Raw genomic sequence first — 24,711 nt, forward strand, 5'->3', positions numbered from 1 at the left:
CACAGTAGGTGCTCAGAAAAACGTCACTAGTATCATTACTTTTATATTCAGTAGACTGGGCTATAAAGAGAACAACAGAGAGCAAAGCAAATAGTAGTAATTATGGTGATAATAGCTACCATTACACTGTTCTATGCACTTTACACGTAATATCTCATTTTATCTAATTCAATCCTCACAACAAACCTGTAAGATGAGTTCAATTATACTACAAATTATGGATGAGGAAGCTGAGGCATAGAGGGGTTGAGTAACTTGCCCAGAGTCACACAGGCAAGAAGTGGGAGAGCCAGGATTTGAACTCACACAGCTTAACTCCAGAGCCTACACTCTTACCCACTGAAGACAAGGAATCCAGGAAGGCCCAATGAAGACAGTGGATCTGCACACAGGTATGGAAAGAATGGCAGCGGGGAAGGGGGATGCCAGGTAGATGGGGTCTGCAGAGCCAAAGGCCTGCAGGCAGGAGGGTAGGTGTCATATTCGGGGATCACAGGCCAGGCATATGTGGCTAGATCACAGGTGCAATGATGTTCAAATGAGGTGGGGGATGTGCAAGAGCTCTGTGAGCTGAAAAGCACCCAAACTCTGTTTATCATACTTGCCAAACTCAGAAAGCACTTGATTAAAGTAATTTTACCTCCTATCATTGACCCTGTGGAAACCTGACAACTTCTTATACCACCTCTGCTATTACAGAGGGGAGAACTGAAGCTCAGAGACTTCACTGACTTGTCCAGGGTCACAGAGTTGGTACCCAGCCTGAGAGCATCACTAGGGCAAGGCTCTCTGTGTCTTACACATCCAGCCTGGGGCCAGGTACAGGAAGGGCTCAAAGAAGGATGGATGAATGAACAGGCATGAGGGCCTGGGCCCTCTGACACTATATCTAGCCCAGCAATCCCACCCAGTGGAAGGGGCTTCTGGGAGAGAGAGAGAGACCTGACCACCACTCGTCCCTCAGCCCACCTGCTGATGGCAGTCAGCATCTGGGAGTCGGTCACACTGTCATCATTGCTGAGGTTCCGGACGACACCATCCATGAGCTCCAATGGGAGGTGCTGGACCACACTGGCCAGGGCGCTAGATGGTGGCTCCTCCTCTGGAACAGGTGCCTGGGCTGAGCTTTGCAGGACAAGTGGACCCCACACCTCCCCTATCACCCCATGTCCTTCATGCTGCCAAGGAACTAGGGAGCCTCTGCAAAGAGCACATCAGAGCCACCTCCTTGCCTCCTATAGCATCCCAGCCTTTGATCTCATCTTAGCTCATTCACTCAACAAACCTTCACTGGCACTGCTTTGGCCCTGTGCTGGGCAAAGAAAAAAAGCACTAACCCCCAGCTGTGCATGTATAGGCAAGACCCTTAGATGGGGTAACACTGGAGCTGGCAAGAACAGGTAGGAGGGCTATGTGACTCGGCGGGAGGGAGGACATTCCAGGTGGAACCCAAGAGATGAAAAAAAAAAATTATCGGTCTTCCCTGGTGGCGCAGTGGTTGGGAGTCCGCCTGCCGATGCAGGGGACACGGGTTCGTGCCCCGGTCTGGGAAGATCCCACATGCCACGGAGCGGCTGGGTCCGTGAGCCATGTCTGCTGAGCCTGCGTGTCCGGAGCCTGTGCTCCGCAACGGGACAGGCCACAACAGTGAGAGGCCCGCGTACCGCAAAAAAAAAAAAAAATTTAGTTATCAAAATTTGTTGTCCAGTTGTATAAAGACCTAGGTCCTCATACACCTGGCCTTGGTCCTTCCTCCTGCCAGGTACATTCCCTTCCTTTCCCCTGAACAGCCCTATAATCAGGGAAGGCACAGATTTTATTTCAGTCACTTAAACTACAGTCCAATTTCCACAGTTGTCAACGGAGGGCCAAGATTTACAATTCAGTTGACACATACAGGTTCTATCATGTCTCCAGACCTTCCACTCTGCCTGCCCTGAGTACCTTATCCCTGCTGCCTGGTGCTACCCAGCTCTCAAGGCCTGACTCAAAAGTCATCACTTCTACGAAACCCACCTGACCCAAAGGACATGATGACCACCCCACATCTTGTTGTCTCAGCCCCCTGGTCCTCCTCCAGGCCCGACTGATCTGGGTCCCCTCCTCTCTGCATGCCCAGCAAGCACCACCGGATAGGAGCCCCCCAACCGGCAGGAGCTCAGAAGGGGCCCGCTAACTAAACGAAGTAACAGCACCCACCCCCACACACATACACACCTGTGCACCAGCATGCACACGCCACACCATGAGGTGGGCACGCCACACAGGAGACTCCGCACGCACGGGTCCCGCCCGCCCCTATCGCACACGCACCTGTGCAGGAGATGACGGCGAACAGCTCCTTGAGGCAGGGCAGGATGGCGGCGGGCTGCGCGCGCCACAGCTGCGCCAGGAGCCCGCTCACCTGCTGGGCCTGCTCCAGGAACTCCACGGCACCCTCCTCGCCGTCGGCCGGGCAGCGGAAGCGGCCGAGGCAGCGCACAAGCTGCTGGCAGAAGAGCAGGCGGTGAGGGCCGTCGGGGACGCAGCGCGGGTGCCGCGCCAGCAGCCGCGCCACCTGCGCACAGGTCGCAGGCCCCGGGCGCTCGCACACGGTGCGCAGCACCTCGCGCCGCAGCAGCGCGAACACCTCATCGGCCGAGGGCCCCTCGGGCAACAACTGCAGGCCGAGCTGTACGCAGGCCAGCGCGCGGGCGCCCGGCGGCCCGGCGCCCCCCTGCAGCAGGCGCAGCACTCGGCGCGCGCTGAAAAATTCGGCGAAGACTTCTGGGTGGTGGCGGCCGGCCACGTGCAGCAGCTGGCAGCCCACGCGGCGGGGCAGCTCATCGGCGCTGTTCACGTAGAGGCGCGTGCCCAGCGCCAGCAGCGCCAGGCACTGCTCCCGCTCCAGCGGCTGCCGCGCCGCCTCCAGCACTCGGCGCACCAGTCCTTGCTTCACGCTCGCGGGGTATGATGACGTCACCACCGCCTCCAAGATCTTGTCCATGGCGGCCACGCTGCAGGGGACAGGGAGCAGGGTCACACTCTGCCCGACAGGACCGATCCCCCACGTGGTCCCCTGCGTGCTGAGGCTTGGGGGCAAGCAGCTCAACCTCTCTGGGCCTCAGTTCCCCATCTGTGAAATGGGGCAAGGATACCTACCTCCCCCGGAGGTGACGTGATGAGAAGCACAATGCCTGGCACATAATAAGCCCCAGTGGGTTGTAGTTATTGCTGATGAGCGCCTTTCATCTCACAAAGCCTACACCTGAGCCTTCCCCCTCCTCCACCCCTTTGCCCCTCGCTCCTCAGGCCTCCCTGGGGACCTCCATCGGTTCTTGGCAAGGCAGGTAAGAGCTGGATCTAGAAGCTGCTGCCAAGGTCTTGGCCAAGCCATGTCCTGTGGGGAGATGAGCTGTGCACATACACAAATCACACCTCCAGAAAGGAAGGGCTGACAGGGCTTCCAGAGATCCCTGGTGCACTTTATTCTGCCCCCAATCAGCTTCTTGCTCTTTCTCAAATGACCTACCCTTTTCCTCTTTGTGTTCGTTGTGCCTTTTGCCTGAAACATCCTATCTCCCAAGACCTCCACCACTAGCACACATTCATACAACCAGGCAAAGTCCTACCTTCCTTTAAAGCCCACTTCAAACACCCAATCCTTAATGAGAACCTCCCTGGACTTCCAGGCATGAATTCATCCGTCATCTGGACTCCTACAGCCACCTGTGGCTCTTCCTCTGTTGCAGCCGGGATCACATAGTGCGGAGTTGTACGGGTCCGAATCTCCTCCACTAAGGCAGATCATCTCACCTCTGTGCTCAACCCTGCACAGGAAGGCCCTGTCGCCTCCCAAGCCTCAGCCCACACCAGCCCCTCACTGTGGGCTCACTGTGTCCTCCCTGCCCCAGGCTTCTGCACTCGCTTTTCCCTCCCCTCCTTGCTTGGCTCACCCTGCAGAGCTCAGCTCAAACTTCTTCCACACAGAAGGCCTCTCTGACCTCCTTGTATGGGTCAAACACCCCTGTTAACAATTTCAGAGCATCCTGTCCTCCTTTATAGCACTTATCATGATTACTTGATTGGGGTCATCCTCTTCCCCTATACTATATAGGTTCCCGAGGGCAGGAACCAAGTCAGGTTTTGTTTACCACAGTATCCCCAGCACCTCGCACAGTGCCTGCCACACAGTAGGCATTTGTTGAATAAGCAAATGCAGAGTGTGGTGTGAGTTACTGCTACCTTATTCCTCTGAGCCATAATATACTTCCCTCTGTCCTTCCACTCCATTTTAGCTGTTTTCTGGAAAACTTCATCCCAAGCTGACCCACTTTGATTCCTGATTCTCATGCTGGTTCCCACAGGTTCAGCTCCTAAAAGGCAGGACCACTTCTTTGCTTCCTTGTATAATCCCACACTAGGCAGGACCCAATATAAAGTTCAGTATACGCTAAGTGTTTAATTAAATTTATTGTCTCAGTGAAAACTACTCTACTGTTAAGACCTGGACTAGGTGTGAAGACAAGCCAGAAATTTCCTAGATGATGGGCCAGAAACTTTTATGCAAAACCATAGATACTGTGGGACCCCAGATATGTGCCAGGCCCTATGGAGACGCTCCCTTCTCTGTCCTAGCTCTCCACCGAGACCAAACCTCCATTACTGCGTGTGTTACAATGCAATGGGCACATTTGTTTCTCTCTCTCTCACCAGGCTGTGAGCTCCTTGGGGCAGGGACCAGGCTTCTTTTTCAATGGCTGGCCAGTCACTGCAGAGTAAGGTTAGACGGTGTAGCCAGGGCACAGATCAGTGGTTCCTGAATGCTGGCCTGGTTGCCTCAGAATCACCTGAGCACTTAATACAAGTTCATATGCCCAGGGCCCACCCCAAGCTTGGAATGGTGTTAGACTCTATTCTTTGAGATTCAACCGGGATGCATTCTGCTTACCATCCAGCTTACTTATGCTCTCTGAGCCTCTATTTCCAACCCGCAGGGCTGACGTGAAGACAAATATAAAGGCTGGGCACAAGGAAGTGCTCAGAAAGTGTCAGTCCCCTTTGCTTTAGAAGCAAAGTCCTTGCTCTTAGGAGCACCCAGTTAGTCCAGTGGTGGAGACAAACACATTGGTAAAGAGTGCCGAAACAAGGCATACTCCCAAAAGGTCTTTAAAAGTGTCTTTAAAAATGGGTCTGCCTTCAGCCCTGGTCCACTCTTTCCTGGGCAGTCCCTTGCAGACCATCCTCCAAACCCCTACCCTGCCCTCCAGGCTAGTGGACTTAATATGCTTTCAACCCGGGATGCCAAGAAACCCTGGTACTCAGGCAACTAAGGAGAAATCCTAATCGATGAGATATTGACATCATGTGTGGAGGTAGAGGACCTGGGGGCAGGCAGAAACGGAGTTCTGGGGCTAAGGAAGGCTCTGGAAGTGGAAAGAAAATCAGACTAGGAATGAGGAGCCCTGCATTCTAGTGTGACCTGGAGTAAATCCCATTTAGTCCTGCAACTCATTGTGTGACCTTGAGCACGTAATATCGTGAGCCTCTTTTCTGTAAAATGGGGATAAATGATATCAGGCTGAACCACATCAAAGGGAGGAATCAGATGCTGGCAATCTCCTATCATTCTACCTGATACCTATCACATAAGGTGGTCTGTGCCTGGCAGCTGGGAGCTTGGTCAGTGGAGCCGTTCTGTGAGGGCTCGGATCTCCGAGGCCAGCCCTGCAGCCTCTGCACAGTCTGTGGCCTGACCACTCCAGCAAGCCCTGCCTATCTGCCCCCACTCCCACACAAGCAGTTTGAGGTCAGCTGTCACCATGGTCACCAACAAACCCACTCAGTAATATCCTGGATGCATTCATGCAAAGGGCTTTTTAGAGGAGTGGACCTCACCTGACCCATCCCAGGCCACGGAAGGGAGGCAGAACAATGCCTGCTCTCCCCACAGCATGGATGGGGAAGCCGAGGATCAACAAGGGAGAAAGACGCAGCCTTGGCAGGGTGGGACTAGAACCTGCACTCATCCTCTCTAGGGGAGGAAGAAGCAGACCCCCAGTGCTCCTCGGGGGTCGGGGGGGGTTACCCTTCCTTCTAGGCTCTGGATGAGGATATGGCCTGTCGACACTGGCTCTGACCCAAGAGACAGCTGCCCCATGCCAAGTGCCGCAGCAAACAGCAGCCACGTCCTCCCTCAGAAGAGCCTGCGTTAAAGCAGGAGACTAAGGTTCTCTGCTTTCAGAATCACCAGGTGACCTTGGGTGAGTCCCTGCTAGGACTCCTCAGCCTTCTCATCTGGAAAACAGGGACCGTTCTGAGCCTACCACTGATGAGGTTGAGACAAGGTATAAAAAACCACATGGTGGTCTAGTGGTTAAGACTCGGGGCTTTCACTGCCATGGCCCAGGTTTCAGCCCTGGTTGGGGAACTGAGATCCCTCAAGACACAAGGTCGCAGCCAAAAAAAAAAAAAAAGATAAGGGCCAGGTAATGGATAAGAATAGGTAAGAGTCTATTCTTGGGACATCTGGCACTGAGAGGCAAAACCGACACAGTCCGGGAAGAAGACGAGGAGACACATACTCCTGATCCAGCTGATTCTACAAGGAATTTCATCCATTAGCCCTCGAAGCCAACTCATCATTTCCATTCTCTCCCCTGAGCTCCAGCCCCACCCAAAATCAGCTCCTCTTTACCTCTGGCCTGGACTAGCGCAGAAGCCTCTTAACCAATCTCCTTTTTCCCCTCCTCAATCCATCCTCCACTAGAGACATGTGTCCTGCAGGAGTACAGAGTCCAGGCTTCAAATCTAGTCCAGCCACTACCCCCACTGTGGCCACAACCATCAATGCTGGTGTTTTTCCACCTCTCAGAGCCTCTGAACCCCAGAATGGGAGATGATCACCTGCCCACCCCTTAGCCTTTCCCAGCCAGTGCTGCGGCTCCTTCCCACACCCTTGGCTTATATCTCTCACTGCTGACATGACAGCCTGGGAGTCCCAGCAACACCCAGTCCGCTCCAGGACGCACAGTTAGCACACAAGAAAATCATGATCCCTCCCCTGGAAGGCTCAGATCCCTTTAACTGTCCCTCTCAAATGACCCTCCACCTTTCCACTGTATATTGACAGGTCTCTGTTCCTGCATAGTAGAGCCTGACTATACTCAATCTCCATCACCCATCACCCCCAAAGCACCGTGTGTGTGTGTGTGTGTGTGTGTGTGTGTGTGTGAACAGCTCCAATGTCCTGCCTCACTCCCTCCCTGGGCCCCAGCTCAGACTTCCCCATCCCCCCCTGGTCTTTCGGACACACCCTGCAAATATCATCAGATTACCTCATTAGACAATAAACTCCATCCTGCCATGCCCCTGCTCAGAACACTCAAGGCCCCCCAGCCCCTTCAGGATAAGGTCCAAACTCCCGAGCCTGACATTCAAGTCCTTTCTGTGACACTAAACTAATAAAGGGGCAGGGTGGGAGATGAACTTGACAAACTCCACTTAGTGGTGAATCTACAGGAATTTGAGCAGTGGGCTTTTTCCCGCTCAACACTTTGGTGAAGTTTTCTCTGCTGAGAAAGGGATTCTTCCTCTTCTTTCCTGGCAAATTCTGACTCATCCTTCAATACCCAGGTCACATGCCCCCTCCTCTGGGAAGCCTTTCCAAATCCCCCTGCAACTCAATCTTTGGGCTTTGGCTTCCAAAGGACCTCTTCGCTTCTCTCATCCCTGGGCAGTGTAACTGGATTGATTCTATGCCCATCTCCCCCACCAGGCCGGGATCTCCTTTGGTAGGAAGTAGGTCCGGTCCCCCATCTGTGCCCAGTGCCCAGCACAGGACCAGGCACAGAGGTGAAGGAGTGCCAAGTGACTGAGAGACATGTGACAGTAAGATGAGATAGAACCAAGGATATGATCAGAAAAGCACCTTCCAGGGACTGGCCTAACCCTTGGTCCGGTCACTGCCCCCTCATCTGCCCAGATCTGGTCTTGCATATCCATCACCCTGAGAATCTTAAACATCAGCCAAGAAAGCCCCTACAGAGGTCACTGGATGGGCTATTCTAGAAACGACTCAAACAACCAAAGCTGAAGAAAAGGAAAACAACAAACAAACCTGTTCCTGGTAACCCTCAGGTCAAAAGTTCACAGAATTTCATGGGACAGGGGAGGGGGCTTCAAGGGCTCACAATCTCTCCACACCCCAGAGCACAGCAGCTCCTCCAAGCCCTAGCAATGAGGAGCCCATTTCCTTTCCTCTCTGACCCTCACACGCAGTCTCCCTCCTTTGACTCCCCAGGGTGCCTGAGCTGCCTGGCTGCCTGGGATGGGCAGGGGGTGGGGGGAGCACCAGGCTGTGCCTCCTGACACCTAGAAGTCCCTCCATCCCGCCTCCCCCAGGTCTCTAGTCAGCAGCATTTCTCTCTGTATTTTTTAACTGAACTTCTACCCAAGGCAGTCCCAGGAAGGATCCCCCCGCCATACTACTGGGAGGCACTCCTTTGGGCCAAACTGTCGCAAGAAAAAAAAAAAAAAAGGTGGGGTGGAGGAAGGTTACTAGTAAAACCCAACTGCCCTTTTACCGAAGGAGAACTGAGGAGGAGAAGGGAAGAAGGTGGGAGCATATATTCGCTTCTCAGGAAGCCAGCCCCAATGGGGGCCACCCCTCACATACCTCTGATGCCCGCGTCCCCACCCCCATCCCAGGCTTTCTGGAAGGGCGGGCACCAGGCTGACACATCGAGGTCTCTTGTTCGCAAGGGTTCTTGTAGGGGGAGTACGCCCTGGCCGAGGATGCTGAGAATAGCAGAAGCCCATTCCAAGCGGAGGCGGCCGCTTGGCCCCTCAGTTTGCACCCCAGCTCGACCCCACCCCTCCCTCCAGTTATACCAGTGCACCCGCTCCCAGCCCAGACTGGGGCTGCGGATCCCACGAAAGGCTGGCGAGCTTCATGACACTGGGCGCCGGTGCCCTCAGCCCTGAGGGGGGCGGGGGCAGGGGCGGTATCTCTATATACACAATTGATGAAAGAGATTGCGGCCCAGAGAGGGGCAGCTACTCGCCCAAGGTCACACAGCCAGGCCCAGTATGCACCTAGACCTCCCGCCTCCCATTCCCGGACTCTAAAAGCCCTACGCGCGCGTCCCGGCTCTCGAACCATCTGGGTGCAGTCACTCCCTACCCCCAAGCTACACACACGCCCCAGCCCCCTTACCTCTGGAACCCCAGTGGCCCCTGCCTCAGAGTCAGCTCCTGGGCGGGGCGCTCAGGCCGGGCAGGACCAGGCTGGGCCAGGCTAGGTCAGGGCGGGTCCTTTGCTTCCCCCAGAGTGGAGACGCCCTCCGCCAGGTCCCAGACGGCAGGGATGCTGCTTCCACTGAAAAGCCCAACCTCTCCACCCGCTCTGCACAAGTCTGGAACAGGGGAGCCCAACTCAGCGGCTCGGCCACTGGGCTGCGGGACGAAGTGGGGGGGAGGGGGGAGGTGCGGGAAACGGGGCGGAGCCGGAGCGGGGGCCACCCCGCGAGCAGCCACTAGGGCCGCGTCCCCTTTAAGGCCAGCCGGCCTGAACGCTGGCGGGGGCGGGGTGGGAGCTGGACGGCTAACTGCAATGCCTCCTGGGAGATAGAGTTCGAAGTCGACGCCCCGAGCTGCAAAGAGCCCATGGAGGACTACAAGTTCCCGAGCGCAGCGCGCGGGTCCCGGGCCGCCACGCCCCTAGGCTGGGCTCCGGCCCTCCGCCCCCCTCGCAAAGCTGCGCTGGCCGCCCGCGGAGGGGAGGTTGCCGAGCGAGGGCAGGAGGTGGGTGCGGCGCGGCCGGGGGCACGGGGCGCAGGGAGTGCTGGTGAGGGAACGGCCCACCTGGGCACCTGTCCTACCCCGAGAGGTCATCTAGCCTACCCTAGCCTCGCCATTCTCATCTGTGCAATGGGGATAGCAACGCCCGTGGCTTGGGGGGAGGGGACGTTTATGGAGAAGAAGGGGCGGAGCGGGTGGAAGGAGCCTGGAGCCTGGATGGCTGGTGATAGTAAGAAAAGCCCGGATAATGAGGGCCGAGACTGGGGGAGGAGTCTGGTGGGTGGGACATGGAGGGGCGGGGTTTCTAGATAAGGAGAACACGCGTGAGATCGGAGAGGGGGCTGCAGAGTGGATGCTGAGAAAGCCAATGAGGCAAGCCTGGGATGGATTGGGTGGAATGGGCCGAAAAGCATTGGGGAGGGCGGGGTGGAGACGCAAAGATGAAAAGTATCCCTCTCGGCCCTGGAAAGCCCAGTGTCAGCAGCGCTGATATGGTTTGGGTAAGAGGTTGCCCGAATGGGTAAATGCCTGTGGCTGCACAGAACACCTTTCTTTCCTTGTGACTAGAAGTAAAGAGCCCATCCCATGAACTCTGCGTCACATATATGGGTTCATTCAATTCACACCCTGTGAAGACGGCACCATATCTCTTTACAGTTGAGGAACCTGAGGCTCAGAGAAGTAAAGTGACTTGCCTAAAGCCACCCAGGATTCCTTACTCCAAAGAGCCCGCTTTTTTTCCCTGCACTGCACGGAGGTAGAGGTTTAATCTGTAGTGAATGGCAGGGAACAGACGAAAGTGTCCATGTGCTGCCCTTAACAGGTTGTGTGACAGGACCATCTTCCTCAACCCTTCTCAGTGCCAACCTAAGGCAACCCTCCTATGCTTATTATTAGGATGAAATGAGGTGATGTGTTTGAAAGCCATTTGTTTATAAATTATCCTTGTTGTGAGGAACAGGAAGACCATAAGGAAGAGTGGTCAAAATGAGGTGCTTGGGCCTGAGGAAAACCACAAGGTGAAGCTTGAGGGTGAGCCAAGAGGATGAAGGAAAATTCTGGAAGAGGGTGGGGGATGGTGATAGTTATTGGAAGTCTGCACCAGATGAAAGAATGCTTTGCTGTGCAAGCCAGGTCAGGTGGCTTCCCTTCTCCAGCCCAGTTTTCCCAGTTGGCCAACTCCTTTAGGGGTCCATGTGTGTCACCTGAGTCTGGGAAGCACCTTTTCTCTCTGTGGTGTGGGCATAATGGAGCAGCCTGTGAGCGTCTTAGAGATATGAACTGGGCAAAACAGGGCTAAAGATACAGCTCTTGGGTGTTGGGGGAGGCCAGGAAGGGTGGTGCCCCCAGACAGTACCCAGGGCTGTGAGCCAGAGTCTTTATCTGGTGGGCTATGTAAGGTGGGGAAGACGGCTCCAGTTTATTGGGAGACACATTACTCACTTGAAGTGTTGTCATCCTTGAAATTTACCCAGCTATGCTCTGTCCATCCCCTACACACTATATTTACTTCCATGTAATTACCTGGGTCTTGCCCTGTGCCTCAGATTCCAAATTAAAACTTCAAGAGACTATTTCAAAATAAAAAGTTTTAAAAATTCAGGAGAGATTGGTAAACCTCCCTATTGGTAGATGAGAGTCTGGGACTAGGAAAATGGATCTGACTAAATGGGAGGAGTTGTCCCCCTTCCCCTGCCTGCCTACTTCTTGGGGTACAGAGAGGGGAGATCCCTGTCCTAACAGGGTGGCCAGGCACCCATTTACTTAAGGAAAGTGGGCCTTGGTAAGGAGTGAGAATAAAATGCTCTGGCGATGCAAAGAAGGGAAGAATGAATTGCAGCTGAGGGGCCTGGCAGATGACTGGCATTTTCTTTGCAGTGCAGGCAGAGGGATAGCAGATGCCAAACTGCAGAGACAGGAGAGGGCCTGGCATGGTCTATAAAGTAGGGATAATAATAAACACCTTTATCTATGAGATTAACATGCATAAAGTGCATAGCACAATAGTAACTGCTCAGTAAATGTCAGCCATTTTTATTACTGCTATTGTTGTTGTTATGATCACCATCATATGCCCAAGAATTGGTCTAGGGCCACACGGCTAATAAAGGGGCAGAGCCTGATTCAAACGTAGGCCCAGGTGATGCCAAAGCCCATGCACTTTCCTCTCCCCACAAAGCCCCTACAGTTCTTTCTACCCATCCACATCTTTGAGGGCCAGAAGTGGCCCTCTTTGTTAACATTCTTGGTAAGCCATGCCAGGAGTTTCTTTTCTGCTGTAGTAGCAGAGACTCTGGGTTCAGAAGAAAGCAGGGGAAACAAGTCCTAAACAGCCATCTTCTCCCAGCCTGGATCTCGGCATGGAGACAGGCAGGCTTAGTGTTGTAGTTTCTGTGGGGGGTTTAGTCTATGTAGAAAGACCACTCGGATTTAAATTCTAACCCCTCCACCAACTGCGGGCTACTTCAGCTAAGCCCTGGTTGGCTTCCTCCAGAGCGCTGAGACGTCAGGAGAAGATCATGAGATGCTGATGCTTCTTAGCAGTAGTAACAACATCTAATATTCATGGAATCTGGCTATTTACTGGGGCCGGGCACATTGACTGGAACTTTATATCTACAGTCCCAGGAGGCAAGTGTTCTTTTCTTGCCCCTTCCTTCAAAATAAAAATATTTGTAGAATTTTCAAGCCTACAGACCAGTTTAAAGAATAGCCTTTCACCCAGATGCACCGATTCACATTGCCGATTTCGCTTTTACACACGCACAATTTTTGCTAAGCTATTGAAAAGTTATAGGCATCTCCACACTTGGCCCCTAAATTCTTCAGCATGTATCTCCTAATTATAACATTCTGCAACATAACCATAACACCATTATACCTAAGAAAATTAGCAAAACTCAATATTGTCTAATAAACAGTTGAGATTCAAATTTCTCCAACTGCCAAAAAAATCTCATGTATTTTTTTAATCAGATACAGTCAAGATTCATTCATTGCATTTAATTATATCTCTTTAAGCAACTCATTTAATCTAGATAGAGCCCCTCTACCTGTTTAAACTTATTTTATAAATAATTGGGTTCAGTTTGGTTTTTTGTTTTTGTTTTTTCTGGCAATGTTGTGTACTTGCTGAATCACATTAGGAGGCATATGATACCAGAGTCCTACTATCCATGAATGCTGTTTGATTATTGGATAAGGTAACAGCCTGATCTCTCTATAAAAGGGTAAGTTTTTCCCTCTTGTAACCAACAAGTAGTCTGTAGAGTGATTCTTTGAAACTGTCGGAATTGTGTCCAGGATAACCTTTCACTCCACATCTGTTGATGATCCTTGCCAGAATAGCAACATTGAGGGTTGCAAAATGGTAATTTGCTAATTATGTCATTCTTTGTATACTTATTAGCTGGTATTCTTTGTTACAGAATAACTTTTTCTCTCTCTCTCTCTGTGTGTGTGTGTTTGTCTTTCTCATTCCCTCTCCTGTCCCTCTCTTTTTTCTTTTTGGAGTAACATAGACTCATGATTATTTTTTTTAACTCAATGTGTTATAACCTATTATCATCATTAATCTTTTTGGTGTTCAAATTATCCCAAATTTGGCCAATGAGAGTCCCTTCAGGTCTGCTCCTGTGTTTTGGTTTTTGTTTTGTTTTGCGGGGGGGGGGAGATATAATTGACATATAACATTGTATTCATTTTAGGTGTAAACATGATTTGATATGTGTATATATTGCAAAATGGTCACCACACATAGTTACAAAATTTTTTTTTCTTGTGATGAGAACGTTTAAAATCTGCAGATCTGCATTCTTTTGACTTCACCTCAGTAATCTTTGATTTCTTCTTTGCTGTCTGGAAAGAGATGTTCCAGGCTCACCTTAAACTTTTCCTGTCAAAGTGCTGGAAGTACTGGAATCATCAGTTCCTCCAGGAAGCCCTGGTTTCTTTTTGTAGGAGACAACGTTTAAAAAACAAGATCTGGGGTCAGGTGTGCTCATTGCTACTCGGGTATCGTTGCTAGGCTCTTGAGCAGAGCTAAGAAATGATGGATGGATGGATAGATAGATAGATAATTATCAATGCCTTGTAGATTCATTGTTAAAACAATTGGTCCTCACTGTGTAAAAGGAGTAGATTGCATGTAAAATAGCTTCATTATGGAAGCTCAGTGAGCAGTATTGTAGGGAATTGCACAGAAAGAGCCCTTGCCTGTGCTAAGGCTCTGTGAGTGTATGGGCTGTTGGCTAGGACCTATGTGTCTGGGTTCAGTCTCTTGCTCAGGACCCGGGTTAGAGAAGATCCCAGGCTGCCTCCAAAGGACTGGTCCTCTGAGTAGTGTCCAGACCTGGAACCTCCCAGAGGCTGTGACTCAGAGGTCAAGAATGGACACAAAGCCCTGGGCCAGGGACTCATCTTCCTTGGTTTGTGAAATAAAGATAATGTGATCTGTCCTGCCTGCATCCCAGAGTTGTTGTAAGGATCAATATATATTTATTTTTTTTAATTACTAATCAGTCTTTTCAACACATTTATTACAAAATTCCTTCCCCTTTTCATTGTCTTAATACCATAGTTCATTGCCTTATAGTCTGATTTCCTACATAAAACTAAGATATATTATGCTTTTTCAAATATTCTTTCAGGTTATCACTCACCAATTTTTCCAAAATAAGATTTTAATCTTTTTTTTTAACCTTTTGAAAAAATACTTTTGGGAGTTGGACTAGGATAGCATAACAACTGTAATTAATTTTAGAAGAACAACTTTAAGATATTCCCTCTCAGAATCATCACAGGTCTCTCTTTATTCAAATCCTGTTTATGCTTCTTAATAAAATGTCATAGCTTTGTTTCTGAAGGGGGCACAGGCTTTGAAGAGAGACCTCACTTGGAATTCTAGCTCTCCTACCTCTAGCTGTGTGATCTTAAGCAGCTGTCTTCACCATTCTGTGCTTCAGTTTTATAATCCAGAAAATTGGGATGATAATCGTACCTACCTCACAGCCTCGGTGTGGTGATGTTATGAGATAATCTACAGGAAAATGACTCACATAGCTCGGGGCATGTCCTCAGTGCTCAGGAAATGTTGATTCTCTGTGCACTGGTCTCATGTAGGTCAGAATCAAATTGAGGGGCAGGTTTGAGAGCACCTGGTAAGAGGTAGGAGGGGACAAGTGACGAACCTCTCCAAGGGGTTTGGCTGCCGAATTCCCAAGGAAGTCATTCAGAGCATGGCAGTCAGACAGGCCTGGGCTTGAATCCTGACTCTGCCACTGCTTTCTTTGGGCAAGTTACCTACCTCTTAGGGCCTCAGGTTCTCATTTGTTAAGTAAGATAATATGTTCCTCAAAGGAATGTTAGGAGGATTAAATGAGTTAATGTGTATAACGCACCTAGCACAGGTAGGGTACACAATAAGTCCTCACCGGGCAATAGCTGTGTCCCTCGTGAGGCCTGCGGGAATGGAGACATAGTTTTAAAGTAAGACTCTCTAGAGCAACGTCTTGACTGCCCTTTCTTATGGGACACCTACTCTCAAAGCATTATATTTCCTTTGTTACAATTAGAGGTTGCAACTGGGTGATTTTTCAGGCCCCAGACTGGGATTGGCCCTTCACATGGTACCAGGCTGGGCCTTAAGATTCACCACCCCTCGTTTTGGCCACAGACCCATTTCAGGGAGGAGAGAATTTCCAGCCAACTCCGAAGTTCCCAGGCCTCCTGGCCTTCCCTGCCCAGTCAGATGGTCTGAAGATCTGCATGGCATAATTTCCTGGTTTTCTCAGAGAGGGAAATAGGCTGATCTTTTTCTTGGTTCTTTTCAAGTAGAGAGGCAGACTTGGAAAGTCTCTTGCTTAAGAAAAATTCTTTGTTCAGACACAGTGGTAGGGTTTCTTTTATCTCCTACTTCGTGGTTCAGTTTGCATTGTCATTCATCTCTTCTAATCTGGCTTTTAAAAAGCCTGGCTTTTTGTGTTTTGCTGCTTTGTCATTACGCATCATGAGTTGGTATTACAATAGAAGGGTACAGACCTCTAGTGGACTTGTGGTGTGTCAGCTATGGAGGGGCTCCAGGCCATCCAGGGTCCTGTCCCCATATCCTCAGATGTGAGTGGGCAGAGTCCCAGGCCAGCCATGAACTAGCTGCCGAAAGACCTACCCCAGCCTGATCTGGACAGAGAATAAGGGAGTATGCATCTCCCACTCACGCTGGGACCTCAAGGTGGGGAGGGGAAACTATCAGAGGTGTTGGATCCCCTGACCTGGATTCAGATCGCAGCTCCTCCAGTGACTAGCTCTGTAACCTTGAGCAGTCTCTTAACCTTTCTGAGCCTCAGTTTCCTTCTCTGTAAAATAGAGATAATAGAATCTCTCTCACAGGGTGCTTGTGAGACATCAAATGAGGTAATGCATGTACAGAATCAGCCCAAGAGTATCATCCTCTGTACTTTTCTATATATTTTTATTAAAAATAAATAAAATGCTACCATGTGTCAGGCGAAGCATTATAAAAGCAGGTGTTGTGCTCAGCAGGTGGTAGCTAGTATCTTGTCAGGCAAGCCGCATAGCAGTATTTTTAAAGTCTACTTAAGGGATTCTCACACTTGCTGAAGCTATTAAACAGCCTTTTGTTGCTATTACAACTCTCAGCAACCTGTGCAGTGGGAAGGGACTGAGCTTTCCACTGGCTGGCTGTGTGTCCTGGGCAAGTCCTCAGTCTGATCTGAGTCTCTGTTTCCTGTCTGCCAAACAGAATGATGCCTGTTTTGTAGGATTGCTATATGAATTAAAAGGGCTGATGGGTGTAAAGGCCTCGGATGTAGTGGAATGCTCAGTGCATGTTCATTCCTTCCTCTCTCAGCCCCTGCCCCAGAGTACCCCCCCGCACCTACTATGTGCTAGGCAGTGAATATGCAGGGACACTGCTCTCACAGAGGTCACAAACTAGGCAGTGGTTTTCACAAACAATTTTTATCACAACCCACAGTATGAAGGTACACTCTATATCACAATCCAGTTCCTCTTCCTTTCTCTGTCTCTCTCTCTCTCACACACACACAAAGGAAACAAAAGTTTCACAACACTATATACGTAAAACTGATCATAACCCAGCGTATTGTATTGTCCGTGACACAGTCAGTCTTGATTTTTTTCCCAGTTTATGAAGGCATAATGTATGTGCAGTAAAAGTCACCCTTTTTAGGTATACAGGTATATGAATTTTTATAATCTTTATACAGTCATTTGTCTCCCAGCATATCAAGATATAGAATATTTCCATCCAAAATATTCCTTCGTGCCTGTTTGTAGCCAGTCTTACCCCTAGCCTCTCCAGTCACTGATCTGATTTGTCTCTCTAGTTTTGTCTTTTCCAGAATGTTGTATAAATAAAATCATATGCCATGTAACCTTCTGAGGCGGGCCGCTTTCACTTAATAGAATGCTTTTGAGATTCTTCTGTGTTGTGGTGTGTGTCGGTAGCTAGTTCCTTTATATTGCTGAGTCATATTCCATTGTATGGATGTACCACAATTTGTTTATCACGTACGTTTTAGTTTCTGGGATTGGGCAATTCCAAGTAAAGCTGCTATAATCATTCACACATGGGTTTTTGCATGGACACGTGTCTTCATTTCTCTGGGATACATATCTAGGAGTAGGATTGATGGGTCATATGGTAACTGGATGCCAAAAACTGTTTTCTACTGTGGTTGCACCATTTTGCATTCTCACTGGCAATGTATAAGAATTTCCATTGCTCTACGTACTTATCAGCATTTGGTATTGTCACATTTTTCATTTGAGCCATTGTAATAGGTATACTGTGGTTTTAATTTTCATGTCCCTAATGACCAAGGATACCAAGCATCTTTTCATGTGATTATTTGTCATCTATATATCTTCTCAGTGAAGGTGCTTGTTCAGATCTTTTGCCCACTTTTTAGTTGGGTTGTTTATTTTCTTACTGAGTTTTGAGAGTTCTTTATATAATCTGGTTAACAATCATGTATCAGATAGGTGTTTTGCAAATATTTTCTTGCAGTTTGTGTCTCATTTTCATTTTTTAAAAAAATAATTTATTTTTGGCTGCGTTGGGTCTTCGTTGCTGCGCGCGGCGAGTGGGGGCAACTCTTCGTTGCGGTGCGTGGGCTCCTCATTGCGGTGGCTTCTCTTGTTGCGGAGCACGGGCTCTAGAGCACAGGCTCAGTAGTTGTGGCTCGTGGGCTCTAGAGCGCAGGCTCAGTAGTTGTGGTGCATGGGCTTAGTTGCTCCACGGCATGTGGGATCTTCCCGGACCAGGGCTTGAACCCATGTCCCCTGAATGGGCAGGTGGATTCTCAACCACTGCGCCACAAGGGAAGCCCTCATTTTCATTTTTTTTAACAGTGTCTTTCGAAGAGGAGAAGTTTTTCATTTGGATGAAGTCTAGTTTATTAAATTTTCTATGATTTGTGCCTCTTAGGTCCTATCCAAGAAATCCTTGCCTAACAGAAAGTCACAGATTTTCTCCTAGAAGTCTTATAGTTTTAAAAAGATTTTACATTTAGGTCTGTGATCCATTTTGAGTTAATTTTCATATATGTTACAAGATATGAGTTGAGGATATCCAGTGATCTTCATCTTGAGAAAGCCAGGGAGGAGGGCCATATGCAAAGCAGATCATTACATGATGGAATGGTGGGCTGTGCAAGGGACCAGAAACCCCAAGAGGAGAGCTGGGAAGGTGGAGATCTGGGGACTGCCTTATCGAGGCAGTGACTCATAGGCTGGGCCTTACAGGTTGACTGCAGAGATGGTGGAGAAAGTGAAGAAGGGTGGTACGAGGAAAGCAAAGGCAGGGCAGGTGAGGATGGATGCGGAGGTGTCAGGAGTCCTGGAGCATAGAGTGTGGGGAGAGGCAGGATTAGAGGTAAGATTGGATGAGCAGGGTGGTTAGAGCAGGCAGTACTATGTCAGGAAGATCGGCCTGCAAACTAAAATGGAAGGTGGACAGAAAGGCGGAAGGGAGCCAAGTGAGGATGTTGGGGGATCGGGGATGAGGCCTGAGCTCCAGGAGTTGCCATAGGGACAGGTCCAAGGGGACAGTTGAGAAAAATGTCAGGATGCGGAGTCAGGGCTGCCTCCCAGGCTCAGGCAGACGGGCGGCTAAGAAGAGTCAACAGCAGGTTCTGGGGAAGAGGAGTTCTGTGCGAGGCTTCTGGTACCCATAGAAAATTCAGGTGGAGGTGTCCAAGAGGCAGCTGGGTACACAGGGGGGCTGGAGCTCCGTGGCCAAACCCTCCTGCCACATTCATGAAGCTTCTCAGCCCCACCAGGTGCCAGTTCCTACCCCCCTGTGTCACTGTGGATTTGCCATGGTGGACACCGTGGCACTGTGACTAGGAAATAGGGGCTTGAAGGGCTGAGTTCTCTGACTCCTGGGTCTGGGGAGAATACCACAGGGAGCACCCTCGTCTGGGGTCAGGAGACCTGCCTTCTAACCAGCCTCCGCCCTGACTGACAGCAGCTCCTGGTGCTACCCTGGACAAATGATCAGGAGCCTCACTGCAGGGGCTCAGGGGCAGGAAGGCAGGTGCTCTGCTGCTTTTGCAAGCAGGAAAATAGGAGTCTGGGTGCCCGTCCGAGGGCCCCCAGGTACGCCCTCTGGCTCCTCATTGTCGTCCCTACCCCTGTGCTTTGAGCTCTTCAGAACTAATGTGCTTCGGAGATACGGGGTCTGCAGCCCATGGAACTGTCAGGAAAGACAGCCCAGCCTAAGCCTGCTCTTTCCATGGAGCTGAGCCACTTCACAGAGCCTGGGCCTTAAATCAAACAGGAAAAGAGACTGGAAACTAGGTCCGGCTCCTGCCTGGACCCCCTGGAGACAAAATTGGCCAGACTCAGGCCCCGGGCCAAGCATCCACCTCAGCTGCAGGTCTCAGCACAGCCACCCCCGCTTCCTCGGAGCCCTCCCCCACCCCCTCTCTGTTGGACACCCCCTCCAACACTGTCTCACAGCCCATCTGCTCCAGGCTTCTGCTGATGATTTTGTAACTTCATCATGGGCTTGTTTCCCTTCAGACACTGCAGATGGTTAATGTCTCTCTGCGATATCAAAGTGCCCCATTACACAGGGAAAGAATTACAAAGGGCCCTCCCCACAGAGAGTTGGGTGGGACAGCCGAGCATCTTCCACACCCAGCATGGCCTCCACCCTCTGAAGTAAGGGGGTCTCAGTGCAGTTGGCCTCCTCAGAAGGCAGGGGTGGGGTGAGAACTGCCCTGGCCCGTTTGCAACCCCTGCTGGGTGACTTTCGGGAAGTCCCCCTCTTGGACCTCTGTTTTCCCATCTGGACAGTAAACATGACAGAATTAATTCCAGACCTACTCCCACATCTCTTGGTACATCTCCTGTCCTTCCTTCCTTCCTTCCTTCCTTCCTTCCTTCCTTCCTCCCTGCCTCCCTCCCTCCCTTCCTCCCTTCCTCCCTTCCTCCCTCCCTCCCTTCCTCCCTCCCTTCCTCCCTTCCTTCCATCCTTTTCTTTTTTTCTTTCTTTCTTTCATTGTTGAGGTAGAGTTGATTTACAATATTAGTTTCAGGTTTACAGCATAGAAATTCAAAATTTTTATAGATTATACACCATTTAAAGTTACTATAAAATATTAGCGATATTCCCTGTGCTGTAATTGGTACATTTCTCTTGTTACTGTACCCTCACTGTCTCTTGCTGTGGTCTCTGCCAGCCTGGGCTCTTCTCAAGGGCAGCAGTGGGGCTGATTCCTCCCTGTGCCCTCCACACCCAACATTACAGGAAGATTGCTGAATTCATTGCACAGGTTGGCTCCTGAGAAAGTATCGTGTTGGAAGCCAAGAAGGTACATCCCCTGATTTCTAGAACCTTCAAGAAAAGTTAGAAACCAAGACTTTAGGTTGAAGGAGACACCAGCCCTAGACACTAGAGGCTGTGAGATCAGTGGGGGAATAGTGGGGGAGGTTTGTTAAGGAGTGGAGTGGGTAAAGAGCCTTCAGGAAGGGCGCTTGGTTGCAGAGTCCCACATTTGCACTGACCTCAAAGCAAGTTTCAGAGGAGGCTGGGGTGCCATCATGGTAGAAAAGGGCAGGCCATCAGGAGCCAAGAGCATCTTCATGGCAAGGCAAGTTGTCATGGGAGGATGAGAATCCAGAAAGGAGTGTCCAGAGGGTTGAGTGACCCATTGTGGGCCTGGTAGATAGATGGAAGTGGTACTGATCACAGCCATTTGTTGTGAATTCTTTTAGATGGAAAAAATAATTAAATAAGAAGGCAACATTGGTACAGCAGAAGGAGCACGGGGCTTGAAGTCCTAAATCTCAGAACATCTGTTAAGTATCTACAGTGGACCAGTCTTTGGCTAATAAGCATGAATACATTTTTCTCTCTCATATAAAGGAACCTGGGCTTGAATCCTGGCAGAACCCTTCACCGGTCTGAATGACCGGTGAATGAATCCTGACACAGTTTCCCTATCTGCACAGTGGGGATGATTGATGATATTGTCTATGTCAAAGGATAGTATGTAAGCAAATGTACGTAAGAGCAGCTAGCATAGCATTCAGTCCAGGCACATTATCTTTCTTTCCTTAGACCAGTGGTTCTCTGTCCTAACTGAACATTTAGAATCAGCTTTTAAAAAATACCAATGCTGAGGCCACATTCCAGGCCAGTTAAAACAATCTCTGGAGGGTGGAACCCAGGCTTTGTTTTATCTTTTCATTTCTTTCTTTCTTTTTTTTTTTTTAAACTCCCTAGTGAACCTAATATGCTTTAGACGGTGTGGCAATTATTACCCATCCATTTGTTCGTCAAGTATTAATTCGTTTCAACTCCAAGGACCTACAATAAGAAGTTGAGAACTGTGACTACCCAGGTGTTATGGACCGAATGATTGTGTGCCCCAAAATTATATGTTGAAATCCCAACCTCCAATGTGATGGCGTAAGGAGGTGGGGCCTTTGGAAGATTAGGTCATGAGGGTGGAGCCCTCATGAACAAGATTACTGCCCTTATAAAAGAGATTCCAGAGAGCTCTCTTACCCCTTCTGCCATATTAGGACACAGCGAGAAGACATCCCTCATCAGACATCAGATCTGCCCCTACCTTGATCCTCAACTTCCCAGCTTCCAGAACTGTGAGAAATAAATGTTTGTTACTCAAGCCACCCAGTCTATAGTATTCTGTTATACCAGCCCCAACAAACTAAGATATCAGATATAGTTGGGTAATGGTCATTTCTTACTTACCTCTCTCTGTAGGACTACTTCCCAGCACCCCAGCCTCCTGCCATGTCTGACCCCATCACACTGAATGTCGGGGGGAAGCTCTATACAACCTCACTGGCAACCTTGACCAGCTTCCCTGACTCCATGCTGGGCGCCATGTTCAGCGGGAAGATGCCCACCAAGAGGGACAGCCAGGGCCACTGCTTCATTGACCGTGACGGCAAAGTGTTCCGCTACATCCTCAACTTCCTGCGAACCTCCCACCTGGACTTGCCCGAGGACTTCCAGGAGATGGGCCTGCTCCGCAGGGAGGCTGACTTCTACCAGGTGCAGCCCCTGATTGAGGCCCTGCAGGAGAAGGAGGTGGAGCTGTCCAAGGCCGAGAAGAATGCCATGCTCAACATCACGCTGAACCAGCGTGTGCAGACGGTCCACTTCACTGTGCGTGAGGCACCCCAGATCTACAGCCTGTCCTCTTCCAGCATGGAGGTCTTCAACGCCAACATCTTCAGCACCTCTTGCCTCTTCCTCAAGCTTCTCGGCTCCAAGCTCTTCTACTGCTCCAATGGCAACCTATCCTCCATCACCAGCCATTTGCAAGACCCCAACCACCTGACTCTGGACTGGGTGGCCAATGTGGAGGGCCTGCCTGAGGAGGAGTACACCAAGCAGAACCTCAAGAGGCTCTGGGTGGTGCCAGCCAACAAGCAGATCAACAGCTTCCAGGTCTTCATGGAGGAGGTGCTGAAAATCGCGCTGAGTGACGGCTTCTGCATCGATTCTTCTCACCCACACGCTGTGGATTTTATGAACAATAAGATTATTCGATTAATACGGTACAGGTAAAAGGACCCCAGCAACATTGGAGGGGGGCTTCCTAAAGCCAAGATCTTGGAGAGTGTCTCGCCAGTGGTGTGAGGCAGGCCACTATACTAACCTGCATTAATCGTGTAGCAGGACTTGATTTCCCCCGTGATGCAGTCCACCTGTAGGAATCCATGTGTCCTCTTGACACAGCCACCTTTTTCCTTGCTACTTTGAGCTGGGGATGGGCAGTTTGCTCTAAGTGAAGAGTCTGCCAACATGTCCTAAAGGAGGCCACAGGAGGACTTTTTGGCTGGACAAAGGAACAGCAGTTTTTTCTTGGGTCCAGCTCTCTCTGTACCATTAGGCAGTGCCTCACTTAGCCATCTGTAAACAGAGCCTCTGGTGGAAGGGATGGGGTGAGAATAAGAGGCTCCCTCTAGTTTCCCAGGACATGAAGTACCCAGAGATTCCCATCCTGCCTGCCCCTCCGTCCCTGGGATGTGGCCAGAACCTTGGACTTGCTTGGCTGGCTTGGAAATGAAGTGGGTAGTGAGGGTGGGATTTGAGCCTGGCATGGCCTGGAGGAATTAGCCTCCAGGCAGCGTTCAGAAGATGGGGATATCCCTCTTGACTGGGCCAAATCTAGGCCTTTGGGGATTTCCGGCTTCAGAAATAAGCTGCTGTCCCTGCGAAGATCTGAAAGTATCTGGAGCCAGTGCAACGAAAGGCGCTTCATCATGTGTCCTGATACCTGACTTTTGTAATCCTTTCCCCAAGAAGTTGAAGTCTCATTGAAACAGATCATTTAAAAATATATTATGGACTCTCAGGGTTGGAAAATGATTCAGCAGTTGCTCAGTCCTCCCGCACCCCCAGAACACCCCAGCACCTTTGCGGCTGAGGGCTTCTCCCCAGTACCTTCAGGAGATCAACTATCCCTGCTTGCATACCCTCAGTGACAGGAAGCTGGTCATCCCCAAGGCCAGCCCCTGCCATAGTTGGCTGTTAGAAAGTCCTTCCTTACATTGAGCCGAAACCTGTCCTTCCACAACCATTTTCTGGTCCTGGTAGACCTTCCTTCTCACCCAAATGTGTATTTTCTCTTTCAGAATAGTCACTTTGAGAGGCCAGATCCCTATTTTGAAAATATTATTACTCGATATTAGGATTCCCCTTGGGATTTGTCTTCGGAACCAAGGTTAGCCCCTTTCATTCCCTGTAAGTCATCCCCATTTTGTCGTGCCTTCGCTTCATTTGTGACCCTCCCTCCTCACCAGACATGACTGTTCGTGGCTTTTGACCATCTTCTGTTGAGTTTGAAGATTGCTGCCCCAGAGGAAGGAGACCAGGGTCTTGGCAATGCATAACAAGGAGCCTGGGAGTGACCTGAACCATAACATTGCCCTTGGAGTAAGCGTCCAGCCCTTAAAACACTGCTCTGAAGGATGTGGGCTTCCCCTGTAGTAGTTTCTGGGCATAACCAGCCCATGGACCTCCTTGGGGTGAGACCCTGAGCTGCCACTTCCCAGGGGGTGATGAGCAGTGCGTGTCTCAAAGCGGCACATCATGACTCATCCCTGGCGTGAGGGTGGCCTTGGGAGTCCCAGAATCTTCCCCACTGGGCAGGGGCCCTCTGACAAAGCCAGAGAAGTCTGGTGCCACAGGTGCCCCCAGGGGATGGTCCGAAGAAGGGGCTTCCCATAGTTACACCCTGTGAATAGGGAGCTTGTACGCTGGGCTGTGGGCAAGGCCACATCCCTTAGGTAATAAAGGACTTTTCCCCCCCTACAGTGGGACCCAGGAGTCTCTGATAACTGTCCCATGCCACCAGGCCAATGGTATTCAGGAAAGCCACTCAGGAGAACCCAATTTAGACC

At 50.3% G+C, this 24,711-nt stretch overlaps 2 protein-coding genes across 4 annotated transcripts in view; one reads left to right on the forward strand and one right to left on the reverse strand.

Annotated features, from left to right (window-relative positions):
* USP35 (ubiquitin specific peptidase 35) overlaps window positions 1–9,438 on the reverse strand; it is a 77,418-nt gene extending 67,980 nt beyond the window's left edge. For both annotated transcript variants that reach the window (XM_032639501.1, XM_032639500.1), the window contains exons 1-3: window positions 9,197–9,438; window positions 2,314–2,996; window positions 970–1,102 (exon numbers count right to left, since the gene is read on the reverse strand). In XM_032639501.1, coding sequence (XP_032495392.1) covers window positions 970–1,102; window positions 2,314–2,986 — 806 coding nt within the window. In that variant the 5' untranslated portion in view covers window positions 2,987–2,996; window positions 9,197–9,438. The remainder of the gene's footprint in view (window positions 1–969; window positions 1,103–2,313; window positions 2,997–9,196) is intronic.
* Window positions 9,439–9,597: 159 nt separating this feature from the next.
* On the forward strand, window positions 9,598–23,674 carry KCTD21 (potassium channel tetramerization domain containing 21). 2 transcript variants are annotated; one of them, XM_032639507.1, is made up of 3 exons: window positions 9,752–9,783; window positions 12,927–13,010; window positions 22,061–23,674. In XM_032639507.1, exon 3 carries the CDS (start codon window positions 22,091–22,093, stop codon window positions 22,871–22,873), a length of 783 nt encoding a protein of 260 aa, XP_032495398.1. In that variant the 5' UTR covers window positions 9,752–9,783; window positions 12,927–13,010; window positions 22,061–22,090; the 3' UTR covers window positions 22,874–23,674. The 2 variants fall into 2 exon arrangements, with proteins under 2 accessions (XP_032495397.1, XP_032495398.1); XM_032639506.1 differs by lacking the exon at window positions 12,927–13,010 and having other exon boundaries at window positions 9,598–9,783.
* Window positions 23,675–24,711: the final 1,037 nt, after the last annotated feature.

This window comes from Phocoena sinus, chromosome 8 (assembly GCF_008692025.1).
Source record: "Phocoena sinus isolate mPhoSin1 chromosome 8, mPhoSin1.pri, whole genome shotgun sequence".
Lineage (NCBI taxonomy): Eukaryota > Metazoa > Chordata > Mammalia > Artiodactyla > Phocoenidae > Phocoena > Phocoena sinus.